The sequence below is a fragment of the Salmo trutta genome, chromosome 15 (assembly GCF_901001165.1).
Source record: "Salmo trutta chromosome 15, fSalTru1.1, whole genome shotgun sequence".
NCBI classification, from domain to species: domain Eukaryota; kingdom Metazoa; phylum Chordata; class Actinopteri; order Salmoniformes; family Salmonidae; genus Salmo; species Salmo trutta.
In genome coordinates, this window is record NC_042971.1 from 5,398,690 (window position 1) to 5,423,716 (window position 25,027).

Genomic DNA, 25,027 nt, shown 5'->3' on the forward strand with positions numbered 1-25,027 from the left:
TAACATATTTTGACACGTCCACTGTGGGGCTCTGCAGAGTCATAATATCCATAACAAAACAGGTCAAACAGGGAAATGGTTCACATCGTTTTTCCACCATTCATTCTTCCCATAGAGCTGTGTTTTGTTTAGGCTCACCATGGTGTGATGTTTTGATAACCATGTAAATCTCTCTAGGTCAAGGTGACTGAGGACACACAGTGTGTTGTGAATTTATTGTAATGTTTTTAAAATGGTATAACTGCTTTTATTTTAGCTGGACCCCAGGAAGAGTAGCTGCTGCCTTTGCAGGAACTAATGGGTATCCATAATAAACCCCAGGAAGAGTAGCTGCTACCTTGGCAGGAACTAATGGGGATCAATAATAAACCCCAGGAAGAGTAGCTGCTGCCTTGGCAGGAAATAATGGGGATCCATAATAAACCCCAGGAAGAGTAGCTGCTGCCTATATTTGTCTCTCTTTACTCTCGGATTCTAAAATGCTAATTAGCGCCAAAGTAGACGACATGCAAGACTACAAATCCCTGCAAGCTCCTGCATGTCATCTCTAGCCAACACCTTTCACAGAACAGTTCACTGAATTGTCCATTGAAATAAATGTTGACAATTTAATCATTGCTATATTAAGGCCTGATTGGTGGAGTGCTGCAGACATGGTTGTCCTTCTAGAAGGTTCTCCCATCTCCACAGAGGAACTCTGGAGCTCTGTCAGAGTGAACATCGGGTTCTTGTTCACCTCCCTGACCAAGGCCCTTCTCCCCCGATTTCTCAGTTTGGCCAGGTGGCCAGCTCTAGGAAGAGTCTTGGTGGTTCCAAACTTCTTCCATTTAAGAATGATGGAGGCCTCTTTGTTCTTGGGGACCTTCAATGCTGCAGACATTTTTTGGAACCCTTCCCCAGATCTGTGCCTCGACACAATCCTGTCTCAGAGCTCTATGGACAATTCCTTTGGACCTCATGGCTTGGTTTTTGCTCTGACATGCACTGTCAACTGTGGGACCTTACATATACAGATGTCTGCCTTTCAAATCATGTCCAATCAATTGCATTTACCACAAGTGGACTCCAATCAAGTTGTAGAAACATCTCAAGGATAATCAATGGAATCAGGATGCATCTGAGCTCAATTTCGAGTCTCATAGCAAAAGGTCTGAATACCTAAGTAAATACATTTGCAAAAATCTCTAAAAACCTGTTTTCACTTTGTCATTATGGGGTATTGTGATGTCATTATGGGGCATTGTGATGTCATTATGGGGCATTGTGATGTCATTATGGGGTATTGTGATGTCATTATGTGGTATTGTGTGTAGATTGATGAGGGGGGGGGGAAAGTACATTTTAGAATAAGGCTGTAATGTAACAAAATGTGGAAAATGTGAAGGGGTCTGAATACTTTACTTTTCTACTGCAGTTTTGTACATGATCAAATCAAAGTTTATACACTGTCATGTGATACGTGATATAGAAAAGTCCAATCTTAGGAGAGTACATGGGAGGCACTATACTGTGTGTCTGCAGGTGTCTATCTGGTCAAAACCACTGATACAGGTGCCCCTCCACCCTCTGGTGGGATGGATCATGTCTACAGAGAAACCTAGATTCAAATACTTAGATTTGTGTGTATTGGGTATATGTTGTGAAATTGTTCGATTTTACTTGTTAGATATTACTGCACTGTCGGAGCTAGAAACACAAGCATTTCGCTACACCGGCAATAATATCTGCTAAACATGTGTATGATAAAATGTGATTCGATTTTTATTTGAAATAAACGTCCTATTTATCAAAGGTGCTTTTGGCTGGGGTCAAAATGACTCCAAAGGATTTGAATTTCTTAAAAGTCCATATTGATACAGAAACACTAAACCATGATTTAGATTTATTAAGAACAAGTTGATTGACAAAGTCATGAAAAATTTAATAGAATTGAATAAACCACATTTTGGCTATGATAAAAGATATGCCTCTGGGGTCAAAATGAACCATGTCAGAAGTATGGTTCAATAAAATTATGTAGTGGGTGTAACGTTTGTTTAAATTCTCACTCATTAAACACGAATCAATCAACACATGCTTCTCTTTGAACGACTTAAGCTGTGCTAACTGTGCTAACTGCGTTAGCTGCGTTAGCTGTGCTAGCTGTGTTAGCTGTGTTAGCTGTGCTAACTGTATTAGCGGTGTTAGCTGTGCTAACTGTGTTAGCTGTGTTAGCTGTGCTAGCTGTGTTAGCTGTGTTAGCTGTGCTAACTGTGTTAGCTGTGTTAGCTGTGTTAGCTCTAGGCTGTTTTTAACCCCTTCCGGTTGTCACAGGAAGTTCTTACTCAACACACGTTGTCTTTGGGGTAGACATAAACAGAATCCTGAATAAGAAGTCTCTACCTTAAGAATTGACTGAATGACACATGGTTGAGTTGAGTGATTTTCACTATCTGCAGGTGGCCATATGGCAATAGCTCTTGGGTGTTTTTAACAACTTCCGGTTGTCACAGGAAGTTCTTACTCAACACACGTTGTCTTTGGGGTAGACATAAACAGAATCCTGAATAAGAAGTCTCTACCTTAATAATTGACTGAATGACACATGGTTGAGTTGCGTGATTTTCACTATGTGCTGGTTAAATGACAATAGCTCTTGGCTGTTTTTAACCACTTCCGGTTGTCACAGGAAGCTCTTGCTCCAAACACGTTGTCTTTGGGGTAGACATAAACAGAATCCTGAATATGAAGTCTCTACCTTAATAATTGACTGAATGACACATGGTTGAGTTGCGTAATTTTCACTATCTGCAGGTGGCCATATGACAATAGCTCTAGGCTGTTTTTAACAACTTCCGGTTGTCACAGGAAGCTCTTGCTTCACACACGTTGTCTTTGGGGTAGTCTCAGTCCTGTCTGATGCTGTCTGGTCAGTGAAACAGTCTGTCTCAGTCCTGTCTGATAAGTGAAACAGTTTGTCTCAGTCCTGTCTGGTCAGTGAAACAGTCTGTCTCAGTCCTGTCTGATGCTGTCCAGTCAGTGAAACAGTCTGTCTCAGTCCTGTCTGATGCTGTCCGGTCAGTGAAACAGTCTGTCTCAGTCCTGTCTGATGCTGTCTGGACAGTGAAACAGTCTGTCTCAGTCCTGTCTGATGCTGTCTGGTCAAAAAGAGTATAACAATGTTGCTGCCCGTAGCGTTGAAGGCAAGGGAAGCCAGTGAGCATTCGGCTTCCTTTGATTGTGTTGGCTGTGCTAGCTGTGCTAGCTGTGCTAGCTGTGTTAGCTGTGCTAGCTGTGCTAGCTGTGCTAGCTGTGGTAGCTGTGTTAGCTGTGCTAGCTGTTTTAGCTGTGCTAACTGTGCTAACTGTGTTAGCTGTGTTAGCTGTGTTAACTGTGCTAACTGTGCTAGCTGTGCTAGCTGTGTTAGCTGTGCTAACTGTGCTAACTGTGTTAGCTGTGTTAGCTGTGCTAGCTGCGCTAACTGCATTAGCTGTGCTAGCTGTGCTAGCTGTGTTAGCTGTGTTAGCTGTGCTAACTGTGTTAGCGGTGTTAGCTGTGCTAGCTGTGCTAACTGTGTTAGCGGTGTTAGCTGTGTTAGCTGTTTTAGCTGTGCTAACTGTGTTAGCTATGTTAGCCGTGCTAGCTGTGCTAGCTGTGTTAGCTCTGCTAATCCAAGTTTATGGTTTTAAAAAAGGGCAAAATTAAAGACAGATCGTAACTGTAGGTGCTGAACTCTCTGTGTCGTTTTAAAGCAATAGTCGTTTTGTCGTCCCTAAAACGTCTGAAACATATATTTTGCTTTGACCGTGCTGCAGGTCACCTAACTGTTTGGTTACATGCAATACGCTTTGTGTGGACTTCACCGGACATCGGTTGCTCTCTGGTTTTGAGATGAAAACAAATGTCTAGTTTAATTTATTCTGCCGCTGTGTCTAGTAGTAGTACCATCAACAGACAGCAGGGGGCAGTAGAACCTGTCTTCACAGTGGAAAGGCAGACACAGTGGATTCATTTGTCTTTAATAAGATCAAACTGAACTAACTGCTATCTTGAAATGTTGAAAAAGTGTTTTATAATAGACATTCTATCATTTGAAAATTAGTTGAAAGGCTAAGTGATTCTCCTCCTGACAAGAACTTGACAGCCTTCAAACATAGTGCAACAAAAGTGGGCGTGAACATAGAATATTTTAGGGTCAAAAAAAAGAATATTCAGCTGTCTTTAATAAGATCAAACTGAACTAACTGCTATCTTGAAATGTTGAAAAAGTGTTTTTAAATAGCTCAGTCTTATCACTCAATATGAGTCAAAATCTGTCACTTCCAGGAGTGCTCATTTTGTCAAAAATGAAAAAATGAAAAATTAACAACTCACAGCTGTGTTAATAGACCCAACTCAAACATCTGCTATCTTGAAATGTCCAAAAAAGGTATTTAAATGGGCCTACCAGACAACTTCTTGAGAGAAGATAAGGTCAGGGACTCCTGACTGACTCTCTGTCATGTTGAAATAGGTTCTCCTGTCTTACTTTCTGTCATGTTGAGATTGGTTTCCCTATCTTACTTTCTGTCATGTTGAGATTGGTTAGTTCTTTTTGAGAGAACTAACCCAAAATTAGTCCAACTAACCCAAAATTAGTCGAAAGGCTAAGGGATTTTCTAAATAGCTCAGTCTTATCACTCAATATGAGTCAAAATCTGTCACTTCCAGGACTGCTCATTTTGTCAAAAATGAAAAAATGAAAAAAATAACAACTCACAGCTGTGTTAATAGACCCAACTCAAACATCTGCTATCTTGAAATGTCCAAAAAAGGTATTTAAATGGGCCTACCAGACATCTTCTTGAGAGAAGATAAGGTCAGGGACTCCTGACTGACTTTACTCTCCGTCATGTTGAAATATGACAAAATCTCTAGGCTGTTTTTAACCCCTTCCGGTTGTCACAGGAAGTTCTTGCTTCACACACGTTGTCTTTGGGGTAGTCTCAGTTCTGTCTGATGCTGTCTGGTCAGTGAAACAGTCTGTCTCAGTCCTGTCTGATAAGTGAAACAGTTTGTCTCAGTCCTGTCTGGTCAGTGAAACAGTCTGTCTCAGTCCTGTCTGATGCTGTCTGGTCATAAAGAGTATAACATTGTTGCTGCCCGTAGCGTTGAAGGCAAGGGAAGCCAGTGAGCATTTGGCTTCCTTTGATTGTGTTGGCTGTGCTAGCTGTGCTAGCTGTGTAGCTGTGCTAGCTGTGCTAGCTGTGTTAGCTGTGCTAGCTGTGCTAGCTGTGTTAGCTGTGCTAGCTGTGCTATTTGTGTTAGCTGTGTTAGCTGTGTTAGCTGTGCTAGCTGTGTTAGCTGTGCTAGCTGTGTTAGCTGTGTTAGCTGTGCTAGCTGTGCTAACTGTGTTAGCGGTGTTAGCTGTGTTAGCTGTGTAAGCCGTTTTAGCTGTGCTAACTGTGTTAGCTGTGTTAGCTGTGCTAGCTGTGCTAACTGTGTTAGCTGTGCTAGCTGTCTTAGCTGTGCTAATCCAAGTTTATGGTTTTAAAAAAGGCAAAATTAAAGACATATCGTAACTGTAGGTGCTGAACTCTCTGTGTCGTTTTAAAGCAATAGTCGTTTTGTCGTCCCTAAAACGTCTGAAACATATATTTTGCTCTGACCGTGCTGCAGGTCACCTAACTGTTTGGTTACATGCAATACGCTTTGTGTGGACTTCACCGGACAGTGGTTGCTCTCTGGTTTTGAGATGAAAACAAATGTCTAGTTTAATATATTCTGCTGCTGTGTCTAGTAGTAGTACCATCAACAGACAGCAGGGGGCAGTAGAACCTGTCTTCACAGTGGAAAGGCAGACACAGTGGATTCGTTTGTCTTTAATAAGATCAAACTGAACTACTGCTATCTTGAAATGTTGAAAAAGTGTTTTTAAATAGGCATCCTATCATTTGAAAATTAGTTGAAAGGCTAAGTGATTCTCCTCCTGAGAAGAAGCTGACAGCCTTCAAACAGAGCAAAAAAAATGGTCCCAAACAATATGTCAAAATGAATAAAAAAATGATACAGCTGTCTTTAATAAGATCAAACTGAACTAACTGCTATCTTGAAATGTTGAAAAAGTGTTTTTAAATAGGCATCCTATCATTTGAAAATTAGTTGAAAGGCTAAGTGATTCTCCTCCTGACAAGAAGTTGACAGCCTTCAAACATAGTGCAACAAAAGTGGGCGTGAACATAGAATATTTTTGGGTCAAAAAAAAGAATATACAGCTGTCTTTAATAAGATCAAACTGAACTAACTGCTATCTTGAAATGTTGAAAAAGTGTTTTTAAATAGCTCAGTCTTATCACTCAATATGAGTCAAAATCTGTCACTTCCAGGACTGCTCATTTTGTCAAAAATGAAAAAATGAAAAAATTAACAACTCACAGCTGTGTTAATAGACCCAACTCAAACATCTGCTATCTTGAAATGTCCAAAAAAGGTATTTAAATGGGCCTACCAGACATCTTCTTGAGAGAAGATAAGGTCAGGGACTCCTGACTGACTCTCTGTCATGTTGAAATAGGTTCTCCTGTCTTACTTTCTGTCATGTTGAGATTGGTTTCCCTGTCTTACTTTCTGTCATGTTGAGATGGGTTAGTTCTTGGGTTACAACACTCTGTTGCTATAGTAACCCTGCATCACAACACTCTGTTGCTATAGAGACCCTGCATCACAACACTCTGTTGCTATAGAGACCCTGCATCACAACACTCTGTTGCTATAGTGACCCTGCATCACAACACTCTGTTGCTATAGTGACTCTGCATCACACCACTCTGTTGCTATAGTGACCCTGCATCACAACACTCTGTTGCTATAGTCACCCTGCATCACAACACTCTGTTGCTATAGTGACCCTGCATTACAACACTCTGTTGCTATAGTGACCGTACATCACAACACTCTGTTGCTATAGTGACCCTGCATCACAACACTCTTGTTGTACATATTTAATTGTTTTGTATTTCATTTCATATTTGTTTCATGTAACCAGTCGCAGGTTAACGTCAACCTGACAGAGACAATGTAAAATCAATAACGAAACTGTTTTCACAATTAACACGCCTTTTCTTGTTTCAAGTATGTTTTATTATGAAAAGTACAATATATCCTTGTATACTTGTACAACTATGGAGCGTATGTCCATATATAATTATACAATTTGTTATTCAACATAAAAGACATAGAACAAATGATCACATTGGTATTTTAACGGTGTTACTGTAAGAGGTCCTGGGTCAAGGTCCTCACAATTATAGGAAGACGCGCTCGTGTGTGTGTGTTTGTGTGTGAGAGTGTGCCCAGTGTGTGTGTGTCCTGTGTGTGCGTGTGTGTGTGTGTCCAGTGTGTGTGTGTGTCCAGTGTGTTTGTTTGTCCAGTGTGTGTGTGTGTGTGTGTGTTTGTTTGTCCAATGTGTGTGTGTTTGTCTGGTGTGTGTGTGTGTGTCCAGTGTGTGTGTGTGTGTGTGTTTGTCCAGTGTGTGTGTGTGTGTTTGTCCAGTGTGTGTGTGTGTGTTTGTCCAGTGTGTGTATGTGTATCCAGTATGTGTGTGTCCAGCATGTGTGTCCAGTGTGTGTGTGTGTGTGTGTGTGTGTGTGTGTGTGTGTATCCAGTGTGTGAGTCCAGTGTGTGTGTATGACTTGTGTGTGTGTCCAGTGTGTGTATCCAGTGTGTCTGTGTCCAGTGTGTGTGTGTGTCCAGTCTGTGTGTGTGTCCAGTGTGTGTCCAGTGTGTGTGTGTATTTGTCCAGTGTGTGTGTATGTGAGAGTCCAGTGTGTGTGTGTGAGAGTGCAGCGTGTGTGTGTGTGTGAGTCCAGTTGTTTGTGTCCAGTGTATATGTGTGTGTGTGTGTGTTTGTGTGTGTGTGAGTCCAGTGTGTGTGTGTGTCCAGTTTTTATTTCAGGGACACTGAGTCACCATTATTCCAAACCCCAAACCCTGGATAGAGGGGCTCAGTGAATGTGGAGGTGAATGTGATCAGGTGGGTCAGTGTGTCAGAGGAGGTTCTATAGAAGGACAGAGTGCCGGATGGCCAGTCCAGATACACTCCTACTCTGTGGGGGCTGGAGGAGGGGACGTCTATGATAGTGAGATTATTATTGTGCCTGGCAGTGTAACAGTCGTCATCGCAGGACAGCCTCCAGGACTTGTCATTGTATCCAATACCACAGTCACTACCCTCTCCTGTCCTGCTGATTCCTTTATATGTCATTCCTATAGCAGCCTCTCTCCCACTCCTCTCCGCCTCCCAGTAACAGCGCCCAGTCAGACCCTCTCTACACAGCACCTGTCTCCAGCCCATAAACCTCTCTGGGTGATCAGGATACGGCTGCTCCTCTCTCGTACGTGTCACCTTTCTGTTCTCCTCAGACAGAGAGAGGAGATTGTTTACTGTGCTTAGGTCCAGTGTGAGATCACAGACATCTGATGGATGAAACCAGACACAATATTAGAAATCATCATCATTCACATTAGAATGTTAATAACTCACTTTTCACTAATTCATTTAATGTAGATGTTTCTAGGTATCAAAAGGAGAAGTTAAGGTGACTTGAGACTTGTTGAATGATCATATATTATACTGTATGGTAATACAAAACACACTTCTACACAATAATTACACACACACACACACACACACACACAGACGTTGTCAAAGTAACTCTTTGTAAACTTTGGTGTCCCTGATTTCTGCTTCTGTAGAACTACAGATGATATTTAATATGACCAAGTCAGTAATGATGGTGGTCTTTGACTTAACTTGAATTAAGACTTATTCTTAGTCATATTCTTCACAGCAGTCAACACTCACATTTTCTAAGTCCAGGTTTCATTCTGTTCTCTCCACCATGTTCCACACTGTAGTGATAAGCAGAAAAACAGACAGTCATTGAGGGATACACCTGAACACACACACACACACACACACACACACACACACACACACACACACACACACACACACACACACACACACACACACACACACACCTTTGTCCAAGTGGTGGTCAGAATGTTTGTCTTAACTAGCCTGAAGAGTCAAACATGTCTGATATGAACATTGACATAAACCCTCTACATACTTGAGTTTCTCCAGTCTGCAGTGTGGATCCTCCAGTCCAGCAGAGAGCAGTCTGACTCCTGAGTCTCCTGGGTGATTGTAGCTCAGGTCCAGCTCTCTCAGGTGTGAGGGGTTTGACCTCAGAGCTGAGACCAGAGAAGCACAGCCTTCCTCTGTGACTAGACAGCCTGACAGCCTGCAAAGAGTCAAATCATATTAAAACCACACTGCTATTCTTTGGTGGTGAAAATAGTGGCAGTATATTTTTTCAACATATTCAGATATATCAGCGTCCTGAAACCTTCCATATCTATTCATAAATTAATGTATCATATTATAAATGACAAATTATCAAAGTTTTGCCTGCAGATAGAAACATGTATAATACAAATATTTGAGTAGACTGACCAGACCAGTTTAAAAGCAGTATCAGTCAAAAGACAGACAGTGAGGTATCAGATTTAGATTGTATTGAGTATACAGTCCACACCATATCTATTTTGACAGTGAAGATAATATTTTAAATGTGGCTCTAAACTCCAACATTTTGGATTTCAGATCAAATGTTTCATATGAGGTGACAGTATATAATGTCACCTTTTATTTGAGGATATTTTCATACATATCTGTTTCACCATTTAGAAAAATGAAAGCAGTTTATGTATCTAGTCCCCCTATTTAAAGAAGTCATATGTTTTCTGACCAATTCACTCATAGTGTATTAAAGTACTCAAAAGTTTAGTGTCTGGTCGTAAACATGTTGGTTGCATTTGCAGTTTGTTTTGGTTGTGTTTTTCCCAATAATAAAATGGTGGATGATGACTGGATTAATATTCTGTCTAAGTGAGTAGATAACATGTTTCTAAACACTACTAAATTAACCCTGATGATAACATGATTAATACAAATCATGAATGAATCATGAATAATAATGAGTGAGAAAGTTAGAGGCTACAACAAAACATGCTAACCTCACCATTACCAATAACAGAGGCTACAACAAAACATGCTAACCTCTCACCATTACCAATAACAGAGGCTACAACAAAACATGCTAACCTCTCACCATTACCAATAACAGAGACTACAACAAAACATGCTAACCTCTCACCATTACCAATAACAGAGGCTACAACAAAACATGCTAACCTCTCACCATTACCAATAACAGAGGATACAACAAAACATGCTAACCTCTCACCATTACCAATAACAGAGGATACAACAAAACATGCTAACCTCTCACCATTACCAATAACAGAGACTACAACAAAACATGCTAACCTCTCACCATTACCAATAACAGAGGCTACAACAAAACATACTAACCTTTCACCATGACCAATAACAGAGGATACAGCAAAACATGCTAACCTCTCACCATTACCAATAACAGAGGCTACAACAACTTGTTGCACCTTGGTCCTCCACACACGACGAACGTTACAAAGCCTGTGACTGCCATGATTAAGAAAGGTCATGAATGAATCATGAATAATAATGAGTGAGAGAGTTAGAGGTTACAACAAAACATACTAACCTCTCACCATTAACCTCAAATATAAGGTGACATTCTGTACTGTCACCTAATATGAAACATTCTATGTCAAATCCAAAATGCTGGAGTATAGCACCATATTTAAAACTGTAAGCTTCACTGTCCAAACACATATGGTGTGGATTATGTGTGCCTGGTAAACACATGTGGATCTGGTGAACAGTTATCACTTGTTGACCAACTACAGGAATACTGACCTCAGAGTCTCCAGTTTACAGTGGGGATCCTCCAGTCCAGCAGAGAGCAGCTTCACTCCTGAATCCTTCAGGTCATTGTTACTCAGATCCAACTCTCTCAGGTGTGAGGGGTTTGACCTCAGAGCTGAGACCAGAGAAGCACAGCCTTCCTCTGTGACTAGACAGACTGACAGCCTGCAAAGAGTCAAATCATATTAAAACCACACTGATATTCTTTGGTGGTGAAAATAGTGGCAGTATATTTTTTTCTACAATTTCAGATACATCAGTGTCCTGAAACCTGCCATATCTGTTCGTAAATGAATGTATCATTATTATAAATGATCGTAATACTACTTTTAGATAGAGACATGTATAGTACAAATAGTTGAGTAGACTGACCAGACCAGTTTAAAAGCAGTATCAGTCAAAAGACAGACAGTGAGGTATCAGATTTAGATTGTATTGAGTATACAGTCCACACCATATCTATTTTGACGATGAAGCAAACATTTAAATGTGTCTATGTACTCCAGCATTTTGGATTTCAGATCAAATGTTTCATATGAGGTGACAGTATATAATGTCACCTTTTATTTGAGGGTATTTTCATACATATCTGTTTCACGTTTTGAAATTAAAGCACTTCATGTATCTAGTCCCCCATTTGAAGAAGTCATAAGTATTCTGACCAATTAATTTATAGTTTATTAAAGTAGTCAAAAGTTTATTATTTGGTCTCATATTCTTTGAACGCAATGACTACATCAAGCCTGTGACTGCCATGATTAAGAAAGATCATTAATGAATCATGAATAATAATGAGTGAGAGAGTTACAGAGGCTACAACAAAACATACTAAACTCTCACCATTAACCTCAAATAAAGGTGACATTCTGTACTGTCACCTAATATGAAACATTTGGTCTCAAATTCAAAATGGTGGAGCATAGCAACAAATTTAAAACTGTAAGTTTCACTGTCCAAACACATATGGTGTGGACTATGTGTGTCTGGTAAACACATGTGGATCTGGTGAACAGTTATCACTTGTTGACCAACTACAGGAATACTGACCTCAGAGTCTCCAGTTTACAGTGGGGATTCCCCAGTACAGCAGAGAGCAGCTTCACTCCTGAATGGTTCAGGTCATTGTTACTCAGATCCAGCTCTCTCAGGTGTGAGGGGTTTGACTCCAGAGCTGAGACAAGAGAAGCACAGCCTTACTCTGTGACTCCACAGCCTGACAGCCTGACAAAGAGATCATCATGACTTCACAAACACACTGTTAAAACCTGTTAGGGCTAGGGGGCAGTATTTACATGGCCGGATAAAAAACGTACCCGATTTAATCTGGTTAATACTACTGCCCAGAAACTAGAATATGCATATAATTATTGGCTTTGGATAGAAAACACCCTAAAGTTTCTAAAACTGTTTGAATGGTGTCTGTGAGTATAACAGAACTCATATGGCAGGCAAAAACCTGAGAAGATTCTGTTCAGGAAGTGCCCTCTCTGACCATTCCTTGAGCTTCTTGGCTCTGTTTATTGAAAACTGAGGATCTTTGCTGTAACGGAAAAAGCTGAATGATGTAATTCCAGCCACTGGCTGAAAAACATTAGCGCCTTTGGTAAGTGGTCGATCAGAGGACCTTTAAGCTAAAACTCAGATTCCCATTTACATTTACGTCATTTAGCAGACGCTCTTATCCAGAGCGACTTACAAATTGTTGCATTCAACCTTAAGATATCCAGTGGAACAACCACTTTACAATAGTGCATCTAAATCTTTCGGGGGGGGGGGGGGGTAGAAGGATTACTTTATCCTATCCCAGGTATTCCTTAAAGAGGTGGGGTTTCAGGTGTCTCCGGAAGGTGGTGATTGACTCCGCTGTCCTGGCGTCGTGAGGGAGCTTGTTCCACCATTGGGGTGCCAGAGCAGCGAACAGTTTTGACTGGGCTGAGCGGGAGCTGTGCTTCCTCAGAGGTAGGGAGGCGAGCAGGCCAGAGGTGGATGAACGCAGTGCCCTTGTTTGGGTGTAGGGCCTGATCAGAGCCTGAAGGTACGGAGGTGCCGTTCCCCTCACAGCTCCGTAGGCAAGCAGCATGGACTTGTAGCGGATGCGAGCTTCAACTGGAAGCCAGTGGAGAGAGCGGAGGAGCGGGGTAACGTGAGAGAACTTGGGAAGGTTGAACACCAGACGGGCTGCGGCGTTCTGGATGAGTTGTAGGGGTTTAATGGCACAGGCAGGGAGCCCAGCCAACAGCGAGTTGCAGTAATCCAGACGGGAGATGACAAGTGCCTGGACTAGGACCTGCGCCGCTTCCTGTGTGAGGCAGGGTCGTACTCTGCGAATGTTGTAGAGCATGAACCTACAGGATCGGGTCACCGCCTTGATGTTAGTGGAGAACGACAGGGTGTTGTCCAGGGTCACGCCAAGGTTCTTAGCACTCTGGGAGGAGGACACAAGGGAGTTGTCAACCGTGATGGCGAGATCATGGAACGGGCAGTCCTTCCCTGGGAGGAGGAGCAGCTCCGTCTTGCCGAGGTTCAGCTTGAGGTGGTGAGCCGTCATCCACACTGATATGTCTGCCAGACATGCAGAGATGCGATTCGCCACCTGGTTATCAGAAGGGGGAAAGGAGAAGATTAATTGTGTGTCGTCTGCGTAGCAATGATAGGAGAGACCATGTGAGGATATGACCGAGCCAAGTGACTTGGTGTATAGTGAGAATAGGAGAGGGCCTAGAACAGAGCCCTGGGGGACACCAGTGGTGAGAGCACGTGGTGCGGAGACAGATTCTCGCCACGCCACCTGGTAGGAGCGACCTGTCAGGTAGGACGCAATCCAAGCGTGGGCCGCGCCGGAGATGCCCAGCTCGGAGAGGGTGGAGAGGAGGATCTGATGGTTCACGGTATCAAAGGCAGCAGATAGGTCTAGAAGGATGAGAGCAGAGGAGAGAGAGTTAGCTTTAGCAGTGCGGAGAGCCTCCGTGACACAGAGAAGAGCAGTCTCAGTTGAATGCCCAGTTTTGAAACCTGACTGATTAGGATCAAGAAGGTCATTCTGAGAGAGATAGCAGGAGAGCTGGCCAAGGACGGCACGTTCAAGAGTTTTGGAGAGAAAAGAAAGAAGGGATACTGGTCTGTAGTTGTTGATATCGGAGGGATCGAGTGTAGGTTTTTTCAGAAGGGGTGCAACTCTCGCTCTCTTGAAGACGGAAGGGACGTAGCCAGCGGCAAGGATGAGTTGATGAGCGAGGTGAGGTAGGGGAGAAGGTCTCCGGAAATGGTCTGGAGAAGAGAGGAGGGGATAGGGTCAAGTGGGCAGGTTGTTGGGCGGCCGGCCGTCACGAGACGCGAGATTTCATCTGGAGAGAGAGGGGAGAAAGAGGTCAAAGCACAGGGTAGGGCAGTGTGATCAGGACCAGCGGTGTCGTTTGGCTTAGCAAACGAGGATCGGATGTCATCAGCCTTCTTTTCAAAATGGTTGACGAAGTCATCCGCAGAGAGAGAGGAGGGGGGGAGGGGGAGGAGGATTCAGGAGGGAGGAGAAGGTAGCAAAGAGCTTCCTAGGGTTAGAGGCAGATGCTTGGAATTTAGAGTGGTAGAAAGTGGCTTTAGCAGCAGAGACAGAAGAGGAAAATGTAGAGAGGAGGGCGTGAAAGGATGCCAGGTCCGCAGGGAGGCGAGTTTTCCTCCATTTCCGCTCGGCTGCCCGGAGCCCTGTTCTGTGAGCTCGCAGTGAGTCGTCGAGCCACGGCGCAGGAGTGGAGGACCGAGCCGGCCTGGAGGATAGGGGACAGAGAAAATCGAAGGATGCAGAAAGGGAGGAGAGGAGGGTTGAGGAGGCAGAATCAGGAGATAGGTTGGAGAAGGTTTGAGCAGAGGGAAGAGATGATAGGATGGAAGAGGAGAGAGTAGCGGGAGAGAGAGAGCGAAGGTTGGGACGGCGCAGTACCATCCGAGTAGGGGCAGAGTGAGAAGTGTTGGATGAGAGCGGAATATTATCGCTTTTTTACGAAAAAAATGGCATAAAAATTGATTTTAAACAGCGGTTGACATGCTTCGAAGTACGGTAATGGAATATTTCGAAATTCTTTGTCACGAAACGCATCGGGCGCGTCACCCTTCTTTACCCTTTCGAATAGTGTCTTGAACGCACTAACAAAACGCCGCTCTTTGGATATAACTATGGATTATTTTGAACCAAACCAACATTTGTTATTGAAGTAGAAGTCCTGGGAGTGCATTCTGACGAAGAACAGCAAAGGTAATAACATTTTTCTTATAGTAAATCTGACTTTGGTGAGTGCTAAACTTGGTGGGTGTGTAAATAGCTAGCCCTGTGATGCCGGGCTATCTACTTAGAATATTGCAAAATGTGCTTTCACCGAAAAGCTATTTTAAAATCGAACATAGCGAATGCATAGAGGAGTTCTGTATCTATAATTCTTAAAATAATTGTTATGTTTTTTGTGAACGTTTATCGTGAGTAATTTAGTAAATTCACCGGAAGTTTGCGGGGGGTATGCTAGTTCTGAACGTCACATGCTAATGTAAAAAGCTGTTTTTTGATATAAATATGAACTTGATTGAACAAAACATGCATGTATTGTATAACATAATGTCCTAGGGTTGTCATCTGATGAAGATCATCAAAGGTTAGTGCTGCATTTAGCTGTGGTTTGGGTTTATGTGACATTATATGCTAGCTTGAAAAATGGGTGTCTGATTATTTCTTGCTGGGTACTCTGCTGACATAATCTAATTTTTTGCTTTCGTTGTAAAGCCTTTTGGAAATTGGACAGTGTGGTTAGATTAACGAGAGTCTTTTCTTTAAAATGCTGTAAAATAGTCATATGTTTGAGAAATTGAAGTAATAGCATTTCTAAGGTATTTGAATAACGCGCCATAGGATTCCACTGGCTGTTACGTAGGTGGGACGATTTCGTCCCGCCGACCCTAGAGAGGTTAACTAGTGATTATGATTGATTGTTTATTTATAAGATAAGTTTAATGCCATCTAGCAACTTACCTTGGCTTCTTACTGCATTCGCACAACAGGCAGGCTCCTCGTGCAATGCAACGTAAAGCAAGTGGTTAAAGCGTTGGACTAGTTAACCGTAAGGTTGCAAGATTGAATCCCTGAGCTAACAAGGTAAAAATCTGTCGTTCTGCCCCTGAACAAGGCAGTTAACCCACTGTTCCTAGGCCATCATTGAAAATAAGAATGTGTTCTTAACTGGCTTGCCTGACTTTTTTTTAAAATCGGCAAATCGGTGGCCAAAAATACCGATTTCCAATTGTTATGAAAACTTGAAATCGGCCCTAATTAATCGGCCATTCCGATTAATCGGTCGACCTCTACCCAAAATCATGTTCTAGTGCTGTCCCCAACTAAAATACATCTTTGTCAACCAAGAGTCATCTGTTCTTTCTATCAATCACCCCATGTGTTTTTATAAAATCTATGTGTACTGAACTTGTCTGATGCTTTAAGCACGCTGTTTGATTAAATAAATAAGACACATAAATGACGAGGAAGCCAGTCGTCAACATAACCTGACCTAGAGGGAGCCAGTCGTCAACATGACCTGACCTAGAGGGAGCCAGTCGTCAAAGTAACCTGACTAGAGGGAGCCAGTCGTCACCGTAACCTGACTAGAGGGAGCCAGTCGTCACCGTAACCTGACTAGAGTGAGCCAGTCGTCAACGTAACCTGACTAGAGGGAGCCAGTCGTCAACGTAACCTGACTAGAGGGAGCCAGTCGTCCCTATAAACTGACTGGAGGGAGCAAGTCATCAATATAACCTGACTAGAGGGAGCCAGTCGTCAACATAACCTGACTAGAGGGAGCCAGTCATCACTATAACCTGACTAGAGGGAGCCAGTCATCACTATAACCTGACTAGAGGGAGCCAGTCATCACTATAACCTGACTAGAGGGAGCCAGTCGTCAACGTAACCTGACTAGAGGGAGCCAGTCGTCAACGTAACCTGACTAGAGGGAGCCAGTCATCACTATAACCTGACTAGAGGGAGCCAGTCATCACTCCAACCTGACTGGAATGAGCCAGTCATCACTATAACCTGACTGGAGGGAGCCAGTCATCACTATAACCTGACTAGAGTGAGCCAGTCGTCACTATAACCTGACTAGAGGGAGCCAGTCATCACTATAACCTGACTAGAGGGAGCCAGTCGTCACTATAACCTGACTAGAGGGAGCCAGTTGTCACTATAACCTGACTAGAGGGAGCCAGTCGTCAACGTAACCTGACTAGAGGGAGCCAGTCGTCACCGTAACCTGACTAGAGGGAGCCAGTCGTCACCGTAACCTGACTAGAGGGAGCCAGTCGTCACCGTAACCTGACTAGAGGGAGCTAGTCGTCACCGTAACCTGACTAGAGGGAGCCAGTCGTCACCGTAACCTGACTAGAGGGAGCCAGTCGTCACCGTAACCTGACTAGAGGGAGCCAGTCGTCACCGTAACCTGACTAGAGGGAGCCAGTCGTCACCGAAACCTGACTAGAGGGAGCAAGTCGTCACCGTAACCTGACTAGAGGGAGCCAGTCGTCACCGTAACCTGACTAGAGGGAGCCAGTCGTCACCGTAACCTGACTAGAGGGAGCCAGTCGTCACCGTAACCTGACTAGAGGGAGCCAGTCGTCACCGTAACCTGACTAGAGGGAGCCAGTCGTCACCGTAACCTGACTAGAGGGAGCCAGTCGTCACCTTAACCTGACTAGAGGGAGCCAGTCGTCACCGTAACCTGACTAGAGGGAGCCAGTCGTCAACGTAACCTGACTAGAGGGAGCCAGTCATCACTATAACCTGACTAGAGGGAGCCAGTCATCACTACAACCTGACTGGATTGAGCCAGTCATCACTATAACCTGACTGGAGGGAGCCAGTCATCACTATAACCTGACTAGAGGGAGCCAGTCATCACTATAACCTGACTAGAGGGAGCCAGTCATCACTATAACCTGACTAGAGGGAGCCAGTCGTCAACGTAACCTGACTAGAGGGAGCCAGTCGTCAACGTAACCTGACTAGAGGGAGCCAGTCATCACTATAACCTGACTGGATTGAGCCAGTCATCACTATAACCTGACTGGAGGGAGCCAGTCATCACTATAACCTGACTAGAGGGAGCCAGTCATCACTATAACCTGACTAGATGGAGCCAGTCATCACTATAACCTGACTAGAGGGAGCCAGTCGTCAACGTAACCTGACTAGAGGGAGCCAGTCGTCACCGTAACCTGACTAGAGGGAGCCAGTCGTCAACGTAACCTGACTAGAGGGAGCCAGTCATCACTATAACCTGACTAGAGGGAGCCAGTCATCACTACAACCTGACTGGATTGAGCCAGTCATCACTATAACCTGACTGGAGGGAGCCAGTCATCACTATAACCTGACTAGAGGGAGCCAGTCGTCACTATAACCTGACTAGAGGGAGCCAGTCATCACTATAACCTGACTAGAGGGAGCCAGTCATCACTATAACCTGACTAGAGGGAGCCAGTCGTCAACGTAACCTGACTAGAGGGAGCCAGTCGTCAACGTTACCTGACTAGAGGGAGCCAGTCATCACTATAACCTGACTAGAGGGAGCCAGTCATCACTACAACCTGACTGGATTGAGCCAGTCATCACTATAACCTGACTGGAGGGAGCCAGTCATCACTATAACCTGACTAGAGGGAGCCAGTCGTCACTATAACCTGACTAGAGGGAGCCAGTCATCACTATAACCTGACTAGAGGGAGCCAGTCATCACTATAACCTGACTAGAGGGAGCCAGTCGTCAACGTAACCTGACTAGAGGGAGCCAGTCGTCACTATAACCTGACTAGAGGGAGCCAGTCGTCACCGTAACCTGACTAGAGGGAGCCAGTCGTCAACGTAACCTGACTAGAGGGAGCCAGTCATCACTATAACCTGACTAGAGGGAGCCAGTCATCACTACAACCTGACTGGATTGAGCCAGTCATCACTATAACCTGACTGGAGGGAGCCAGTCATCACTATAACCTGACTAGAGGGAGCCAGTCATCACTATAACCTGACTAGAGGGAGCCAGTCATCACTATAACCTGACTAGAGGGAGCCAGTCGTCAACGTAACCTGACTAGAGGGAGCCAGTCGTCAACGTAACCTGACTAGAGGGAGCCAGTCATCACTATAACCTGACTAGAGGGAGCCAGTCATCACTACAACCTGACTGGATTGAGCCAGTCATCACTATAACCTGACTGGAGGGAGCCAGTCATCACTATAACCTGACTAGAGGGAGCCAGTCATCACTATAACCTGACTAGAGGGAGCCAGTCATCACTATAACCTGACTAGAGGGAGCCAGTCATCACTATAACCTGACTAGAGGGAGCCAGTCATCACTACAACCTGACTGGATTGAGCCAGTCATCACTATAACCTGACTGGATTGAGCCAGTCATCAGTATAACCTGACTGGAGGGAGCCAGTCATCACTATAACCTGACTAGAGGGAGCCAGTCGTCACTATAACCTGACTAGAGGGAGCCAGTCATCACTATAACCTGACTAGAGGGAGCCAGTCATCACTATAACCTGACTAGAGGGAGCCAGTCGTCAACGTAACCTGACTAGAGGGAGTCAGTCGTCACTATAACCTGACTAGAGGGAGCCAGTCGTCAACGTAACCTGACTAGAGGGAGCCAGTCGTCAACGTAACCTGACTAGAGGGAGCCAGTCGTCAACGTAACCTGACTAGAGGGAGCCAGTCGTCAACGTAACCTGACTAGAGGGAGCCAGTCGTCAACGTAACCTGACTAGAGGGAGCCAGTCGTCAACGTAACCTGACTAGAGGGAGCCAGTCGTCAACGTAACCTGACCAGAGGGAGCCAGTCGTCAACGTAACCTTTTTTTTTTTACCTTTATTTAACTAGACAGGTCAGTTAAGAGCAAATTCTTATTTTTAATGATGGCCTAGGAACAGTGGATTAACTGCCTTGTTCAGGGGCAGAATGACAGATTTGTACCTTGTCAGCTCGGGGATTCGATCTTGCAACCTTTCAGTTACTAGTCCAACGCTCAACCTAACCCCCCCCCCACACACACTGCTGGACTTCGTAAATTCTGCCGTTCTGCTCCTGAAGTTTTCAGTAATAGACTAATAGACTATAGATAGATAGACTAGTATCTAATAGTATCTCAAAATTGTCTGTGATTAATCTACATTCTATCTAAATCTAAATGAAAATTATACAAATCTAAAAGTAACTTTTATTGCCATTGCCAACTATGTAAAAAATAGCCTACATAAAACAAACAAATAAAAACATTGCATTCTGCAGGTAGAAAATATCCTGATAAAAAATAAATATCCTAGAAATCGCTTTTGCTGCACATGGCCTGTCTACAACAAACTTGAAACATTGTATCAACTATCAACTGGATCCTCTGAAACTTGTGATAGCAGCTGGCAACATTGAATAAAATATTCTGGGCCCTCGGTTTCCCGCGCCAGTGAGTTCTGGACAGACACAGCTGTAGGATATTTGTGCAAAGAATAGGAAGTAATCAGTTATTTTATGACATTTCCACTGGATCAGAGCATTACATTTTTCCTCTTTCATGCTGAGTGGTTATCGAAAGGCTGAGAGCTGGAAATATTTAACGAAAATACTTTGAGGAACTATTGTCATTCGCAGTTGATTTTGATTAGACTTTGTTTATTTGCTGTTTGAGGTGAAGAAAAATTACTTTGCGAAGCTCCACAACTCATTAGTGGTGGTGCGTTAAGACAATCAGAAATACTATCAGACATCCCCAAATGGGCACATTTATAGGCCTACATTTGTGCGCAGGCCAGGTAGACTAGTCCTACTTCTATGTGTAATTAGGTGTGCGTCCTTACTGAACATTGACAGGAGTGTTTCAAACAAAAGACAATTAACAAATTGACAACTAACGCATCTTGCTGGGTCAGGTCTGGGTGGTCTGCCATGGGCCGTTTCATTTGGTATCCGTTTGGGTCGGCATGGGGAATGATTGTATTTTCCCATAGTATGTTGTACCGAAGTTGACCAACTGAAAGGGAGTGTAACTTTATGACTATTGTTGGATTCGGGCTAAACTTTGAACATTGAGATATTAAAGACATGGTAGATCAGACGCAGAGTATGTAAAGGAGTGAGATCTGTAGAAAGACAGTGGCTGTGGAATGTGCTAGGTGGACGGGAGGAGATCACAGGATTGCTTTAGGGGAAGCGGATGGACATCTGTGGATTAGGCGAAGGAGGGGTTGAGGTCAGGAGGTCAGGTCAGATCCCCTGAAGGGAGTAATAAGGGTTTAGTATCCTGTTACCCTCTTCTTGTCGAACCAGAAGATGTAAGGATTGGAGAGAAGGAGGAGTGTCCAAAGTGGGGTATATATACTTGTGATGGTGAGAACATGTTTTTGTCTGAATTACAGCTGTAACCACCCTTTAGGAAGAATTAAACTTGGTTAAGCTTCTCTAGTGTCCGTGAGTTATTTACTCTGAAAGATTAGAACCTAACACTATAATTACTGTTCCCTGAAGGAGGGAAACGAGGTACAACACCTGTTTGGCCCCACCCCTTCCTGGGTCGGTGAAGAGTGGTATTAAATTTAAGGAATAAATCCGAGCCTCACGCTCATCACCTGTGGAAGGCGGTGCTTCCAGCGAGGGCTGAATGAAAATGCACTCGACCTACGTATCATTTAGTGGCTTCTTATGTTACGCTGGGAAAACAGTTTGTGGGCACAGAAATACTAAATCATTTCAGAGTTTGCTATATCCAATGTTTTTTAACTGAGTCATCTTCTAATCCAAGATGGCGTAGCAGTATGACGTGTTTGTTGTTGTAAATGTTTTTTTTTTTTCATTTTTATTTGTATATATTGCAAAATATTTCAATCTCTTTTTCCATGTTTAAATTAAATATACCTTCCAGCAATCCGCCTCACCTAATGTGATACGGATCTGCTATTTTTTAGACCTTATAGCTAGAACCTCCATCAGAACCTAGCCATCAGGAGCTAACCAGCTAATTAGCTACTAGCTATTTAGTCATTGTTAGCCACTGTTAGCGGCCTTTACCTTTTTAGTTCAGACACCAGCCGCTTTTAGCCTGGATAATACCTGCCAGTCTGCACAGCGCGATATCAACCCTGAGCATGTCGGACTGTTTTTCTCCACTACATCACCGTATTCCTGCCGTAAGCTCTGGACCATTACACCGGATAATCACAGCTAGCTAGCTGCTACCGAGTGGCCCAGCCTCGAAGCTAGCCTTGAGCCAGGCCCATTTCCCGGCCTGCTCAGTGGACCCTATGATCACTCGGCTACACAGCTGATGCCTCCCAGACTCTTCACTAACACGACTAGAAGCCACTACATCACTGGATTCCTGCCGTAAGCTCTGGACCTTTGCACCGGAGTGGCTATAGTGGCTAACACCCTTGTCCTGAAGCTAGCACCAGTTAGCCTCGAGCCAGGTGCATCTCCCGGCTAGCAAATAAAATTACTCCAGCTACAATATCTCTTTTGCCAATTGGCCTGAACCCTTTGTCGACATGGAGCCCCGCCGATCCATCACGACTGGTCTGCCGACGCAATTCCATCAGATGTGCCCTCAACCGGCCTTTGCCAGACGTCGGTGACGCCGTTGTCCCGAAGCTAGCACCAGTTAGCCTCAAGCCAGGCGCGTCTCTCGGCTAGCATAGGAACGACTACCTAACGGCTTCCCTGGTTCATATATTGCTGTTCACTGGACCCTATGATCACTTGGCTACATAGCTGATGCCTGCTGGACTGTTCATTAATCACGGTACTCTGTTTTGTTTATCTGTTGGCGCCAGCCTCGAACTCAGGCCCTGTGTGTAGCTAACTGACCCTCTCTGCCATTCATCGCCATTTTACCCGTTGTTGTCTTAGCTAGCTCTCCCAATCAACACCTGTGATTGCTTTATGCCTCACTTTATGTCTCTCTAATGTCAATATGCCCTATATACTGTTGTTTAGGGTAGTTATCATTGTTTTATTTTACTGCGGAGCCCCTAGTCCCACTCAACATGCCTCAGAGAGCTCTCTTGTCCCACCTCCCACACATGCGGTGACCTCACCTAGCATAACTGGTTCATCCAGAGATGCAACCTCTTATCGTCACTCAATGCCTATGTTTACCTCCACTGTACCCGCACCCTACCATACCCCTGTCTGGACCTCATGCCTTGAATCTATCCTACCACGCCCAGAATTCTGCTCCTTTTATTCTCTGTTCACAACGCACTAGACGACCAGTTCAGATAGCCTTTAGCCGTACCCTCATCCTACTCCTCTGTTCCTCGGGTGATGTAGAGGTTAATCCAGGCCCTGTGTGTCCCCAGGCGCTCTCATTTGTTGACTTCTGTAACCGTAGAAGCCTTGGTTTCATGCATGTTAACATCAGAAGCCTCCTCCCTAAGTTTGTTTTACTCACTGCTTTAGCACACTCCACCAATCTTGATGTCTTTGCCGTGTCTGAATCCTGGCTTTGGAAGGCCACCAAAAATTCTGAAATTTCCATCCCCAGCTACAACATTTTCCGTCAAGATAGAAATGCCAAAGGGGGAGGAGTTGCAATCTACTGCAGAGATGGCCTGCAGAGTTCTATCATACTTTCCAGGTCTATGTCCAAACAGTTCGAGCTTCCAATTTAAAAAATGTATCTCTCCAGAAATAAGTCTCACTGTTGCCGCCTGTTACAGACCTCCCCTCAGTTCCCAGCTGTACCCTGGACACCATATGTGAATTGATTGCCCCCCATCTATCTTCAGAGTTTGTTCTGTTAGGTGACCTAAACTGGGATATCCTTCACCCTCCGGCCATCCTACAATTCAAGCTAGATGCCCTCAATCTCACACAAATTATCAAGGAACATACCAGGTACAACCCTAAATCCGTAAACATGGGCACCCTCATAGATATTATCCAGACCAACTTGCCCTCCAAATACACCTCTGCTGATTTCAGTCAGGCTCTCAGTGATCACTGCCTCATTGCCTGCATCCGTTATGGGTTCACGGTCAAACGACCACCCCTCATCACTGTCAAACGCTCCCTAAAACACTTCTGCAAGCAGGCCTTTCTAATCGACCTGGCCCTGGTCTCCTGGAAGGATATTGACCTCATCCTGTCAGTAGAGGATGCCTGCTTGATCTTTAATTATAATTTCCTCACCACCTGAAATAAACATGCCCCTTTCAAAAAATGTAGAACTAAGAACAGATATAGCCCTTGGTTCACTCCAGACCTGACTGCCCTCGATCAGCACAAAAACATCCTGTGGCGTACTGCACTAACAGCTCCCCACCCCCCGCAGCTACTTCCCCAAGCCTCCCCAGCTTCTCCTTCACCCAAATCAAGATAGCTGATTGTGGCAACCCCTATTACTAGTCTGTTTAACCTCTCTTTCGTATCGTCCGAGATTCCTAAAGATTGGAATGCTTCCGTGGTCATCCCCCTCTTCAAAGGGGTTGACACTCTAGACCCAAACTGTTACAGACCTATATCCATCCTGCCCTGCCTTTCTAAAGTCTTCGAAAGTCAAGTTATCAAACAGATCACTGACCATTTTGAATCCCACCGTTCCTTCTCCGCTGTGCAATCCAGTTTCCGAGCTGGTCACGGGTGCACCTCAGCCACGCTCAAGGTACTAAACGATATCATAACCGCCATCGATAAAAGACAGTACTGTGCAGCCGTCTTCATCAACCTGGCCAAGGCTTTCGACTCTGTCATTCACTGTATTCTTATCGGCAGACTCAATAGCCTTGGTTTCTCAAATGACTGACTCGCCTGGTTCACCAACTACTTCTCAGAGTTCAGTGTGTCAAATCGGAGGGCCTGTTGTCCGGACCGCTGTCAGTCTCTATGGGGGTACCACAGGGTTCAATTCTCGGACTGACTCTTTTCTCTGTATATACCAACGATGTTGCTCTTGCTGCGGGTGATTCCTTGATCCACCTCTACGCAGATGACACCATTCTGTATACATCTGGCCCTTCTTTGAACACTGTGTAAACAAACCTCCAAACGAGCTTCAATGCCATACAACACTCCATCCGTGGCCTCCAACTGCTCTTAAACGCTAGTAAAACTAAATGTATGCTTTTCAACCGATCGCTGCCCGCACCCGCCTGTCCAGCATCACTACTC

At 44.3% G+C, this 25,027-nt stretch overlaps 1 protein-coding gene across 1 annotated transcript in view; it reads right to left on the reverse strand.

Moving 5' to 3' along the window:
• Positions 1 to 9,118: 9,118 nt before the first annotated feature.
• Positions 9,119 to 25,027, reverse strand: part of LOC115149597 (NACHT, LRR and PYD domains-containing protein 12-like) — a gene marked incomplete at both ends in the record, with an annotated part of 397,095 nt that continues 381,186 nt past the window's right edge. The window contains 3 exons of the mRNA XM_029692550.1: positions 9,119 to 9,266; positions 10,826 to 10,999; positions 11,882 to 12,026. Coding sequence (XP_029548410.1) covers positions 9,119 to 9,266; positions 10,826 to 10,999; positions 11,882 to 12,026 — 467 coding nt within the window. The remainder of the gene's footprint in view (positions 9,267 to 10,825; positions 11,000 to 11,881; positions 12,027 to 25,027) is intronic.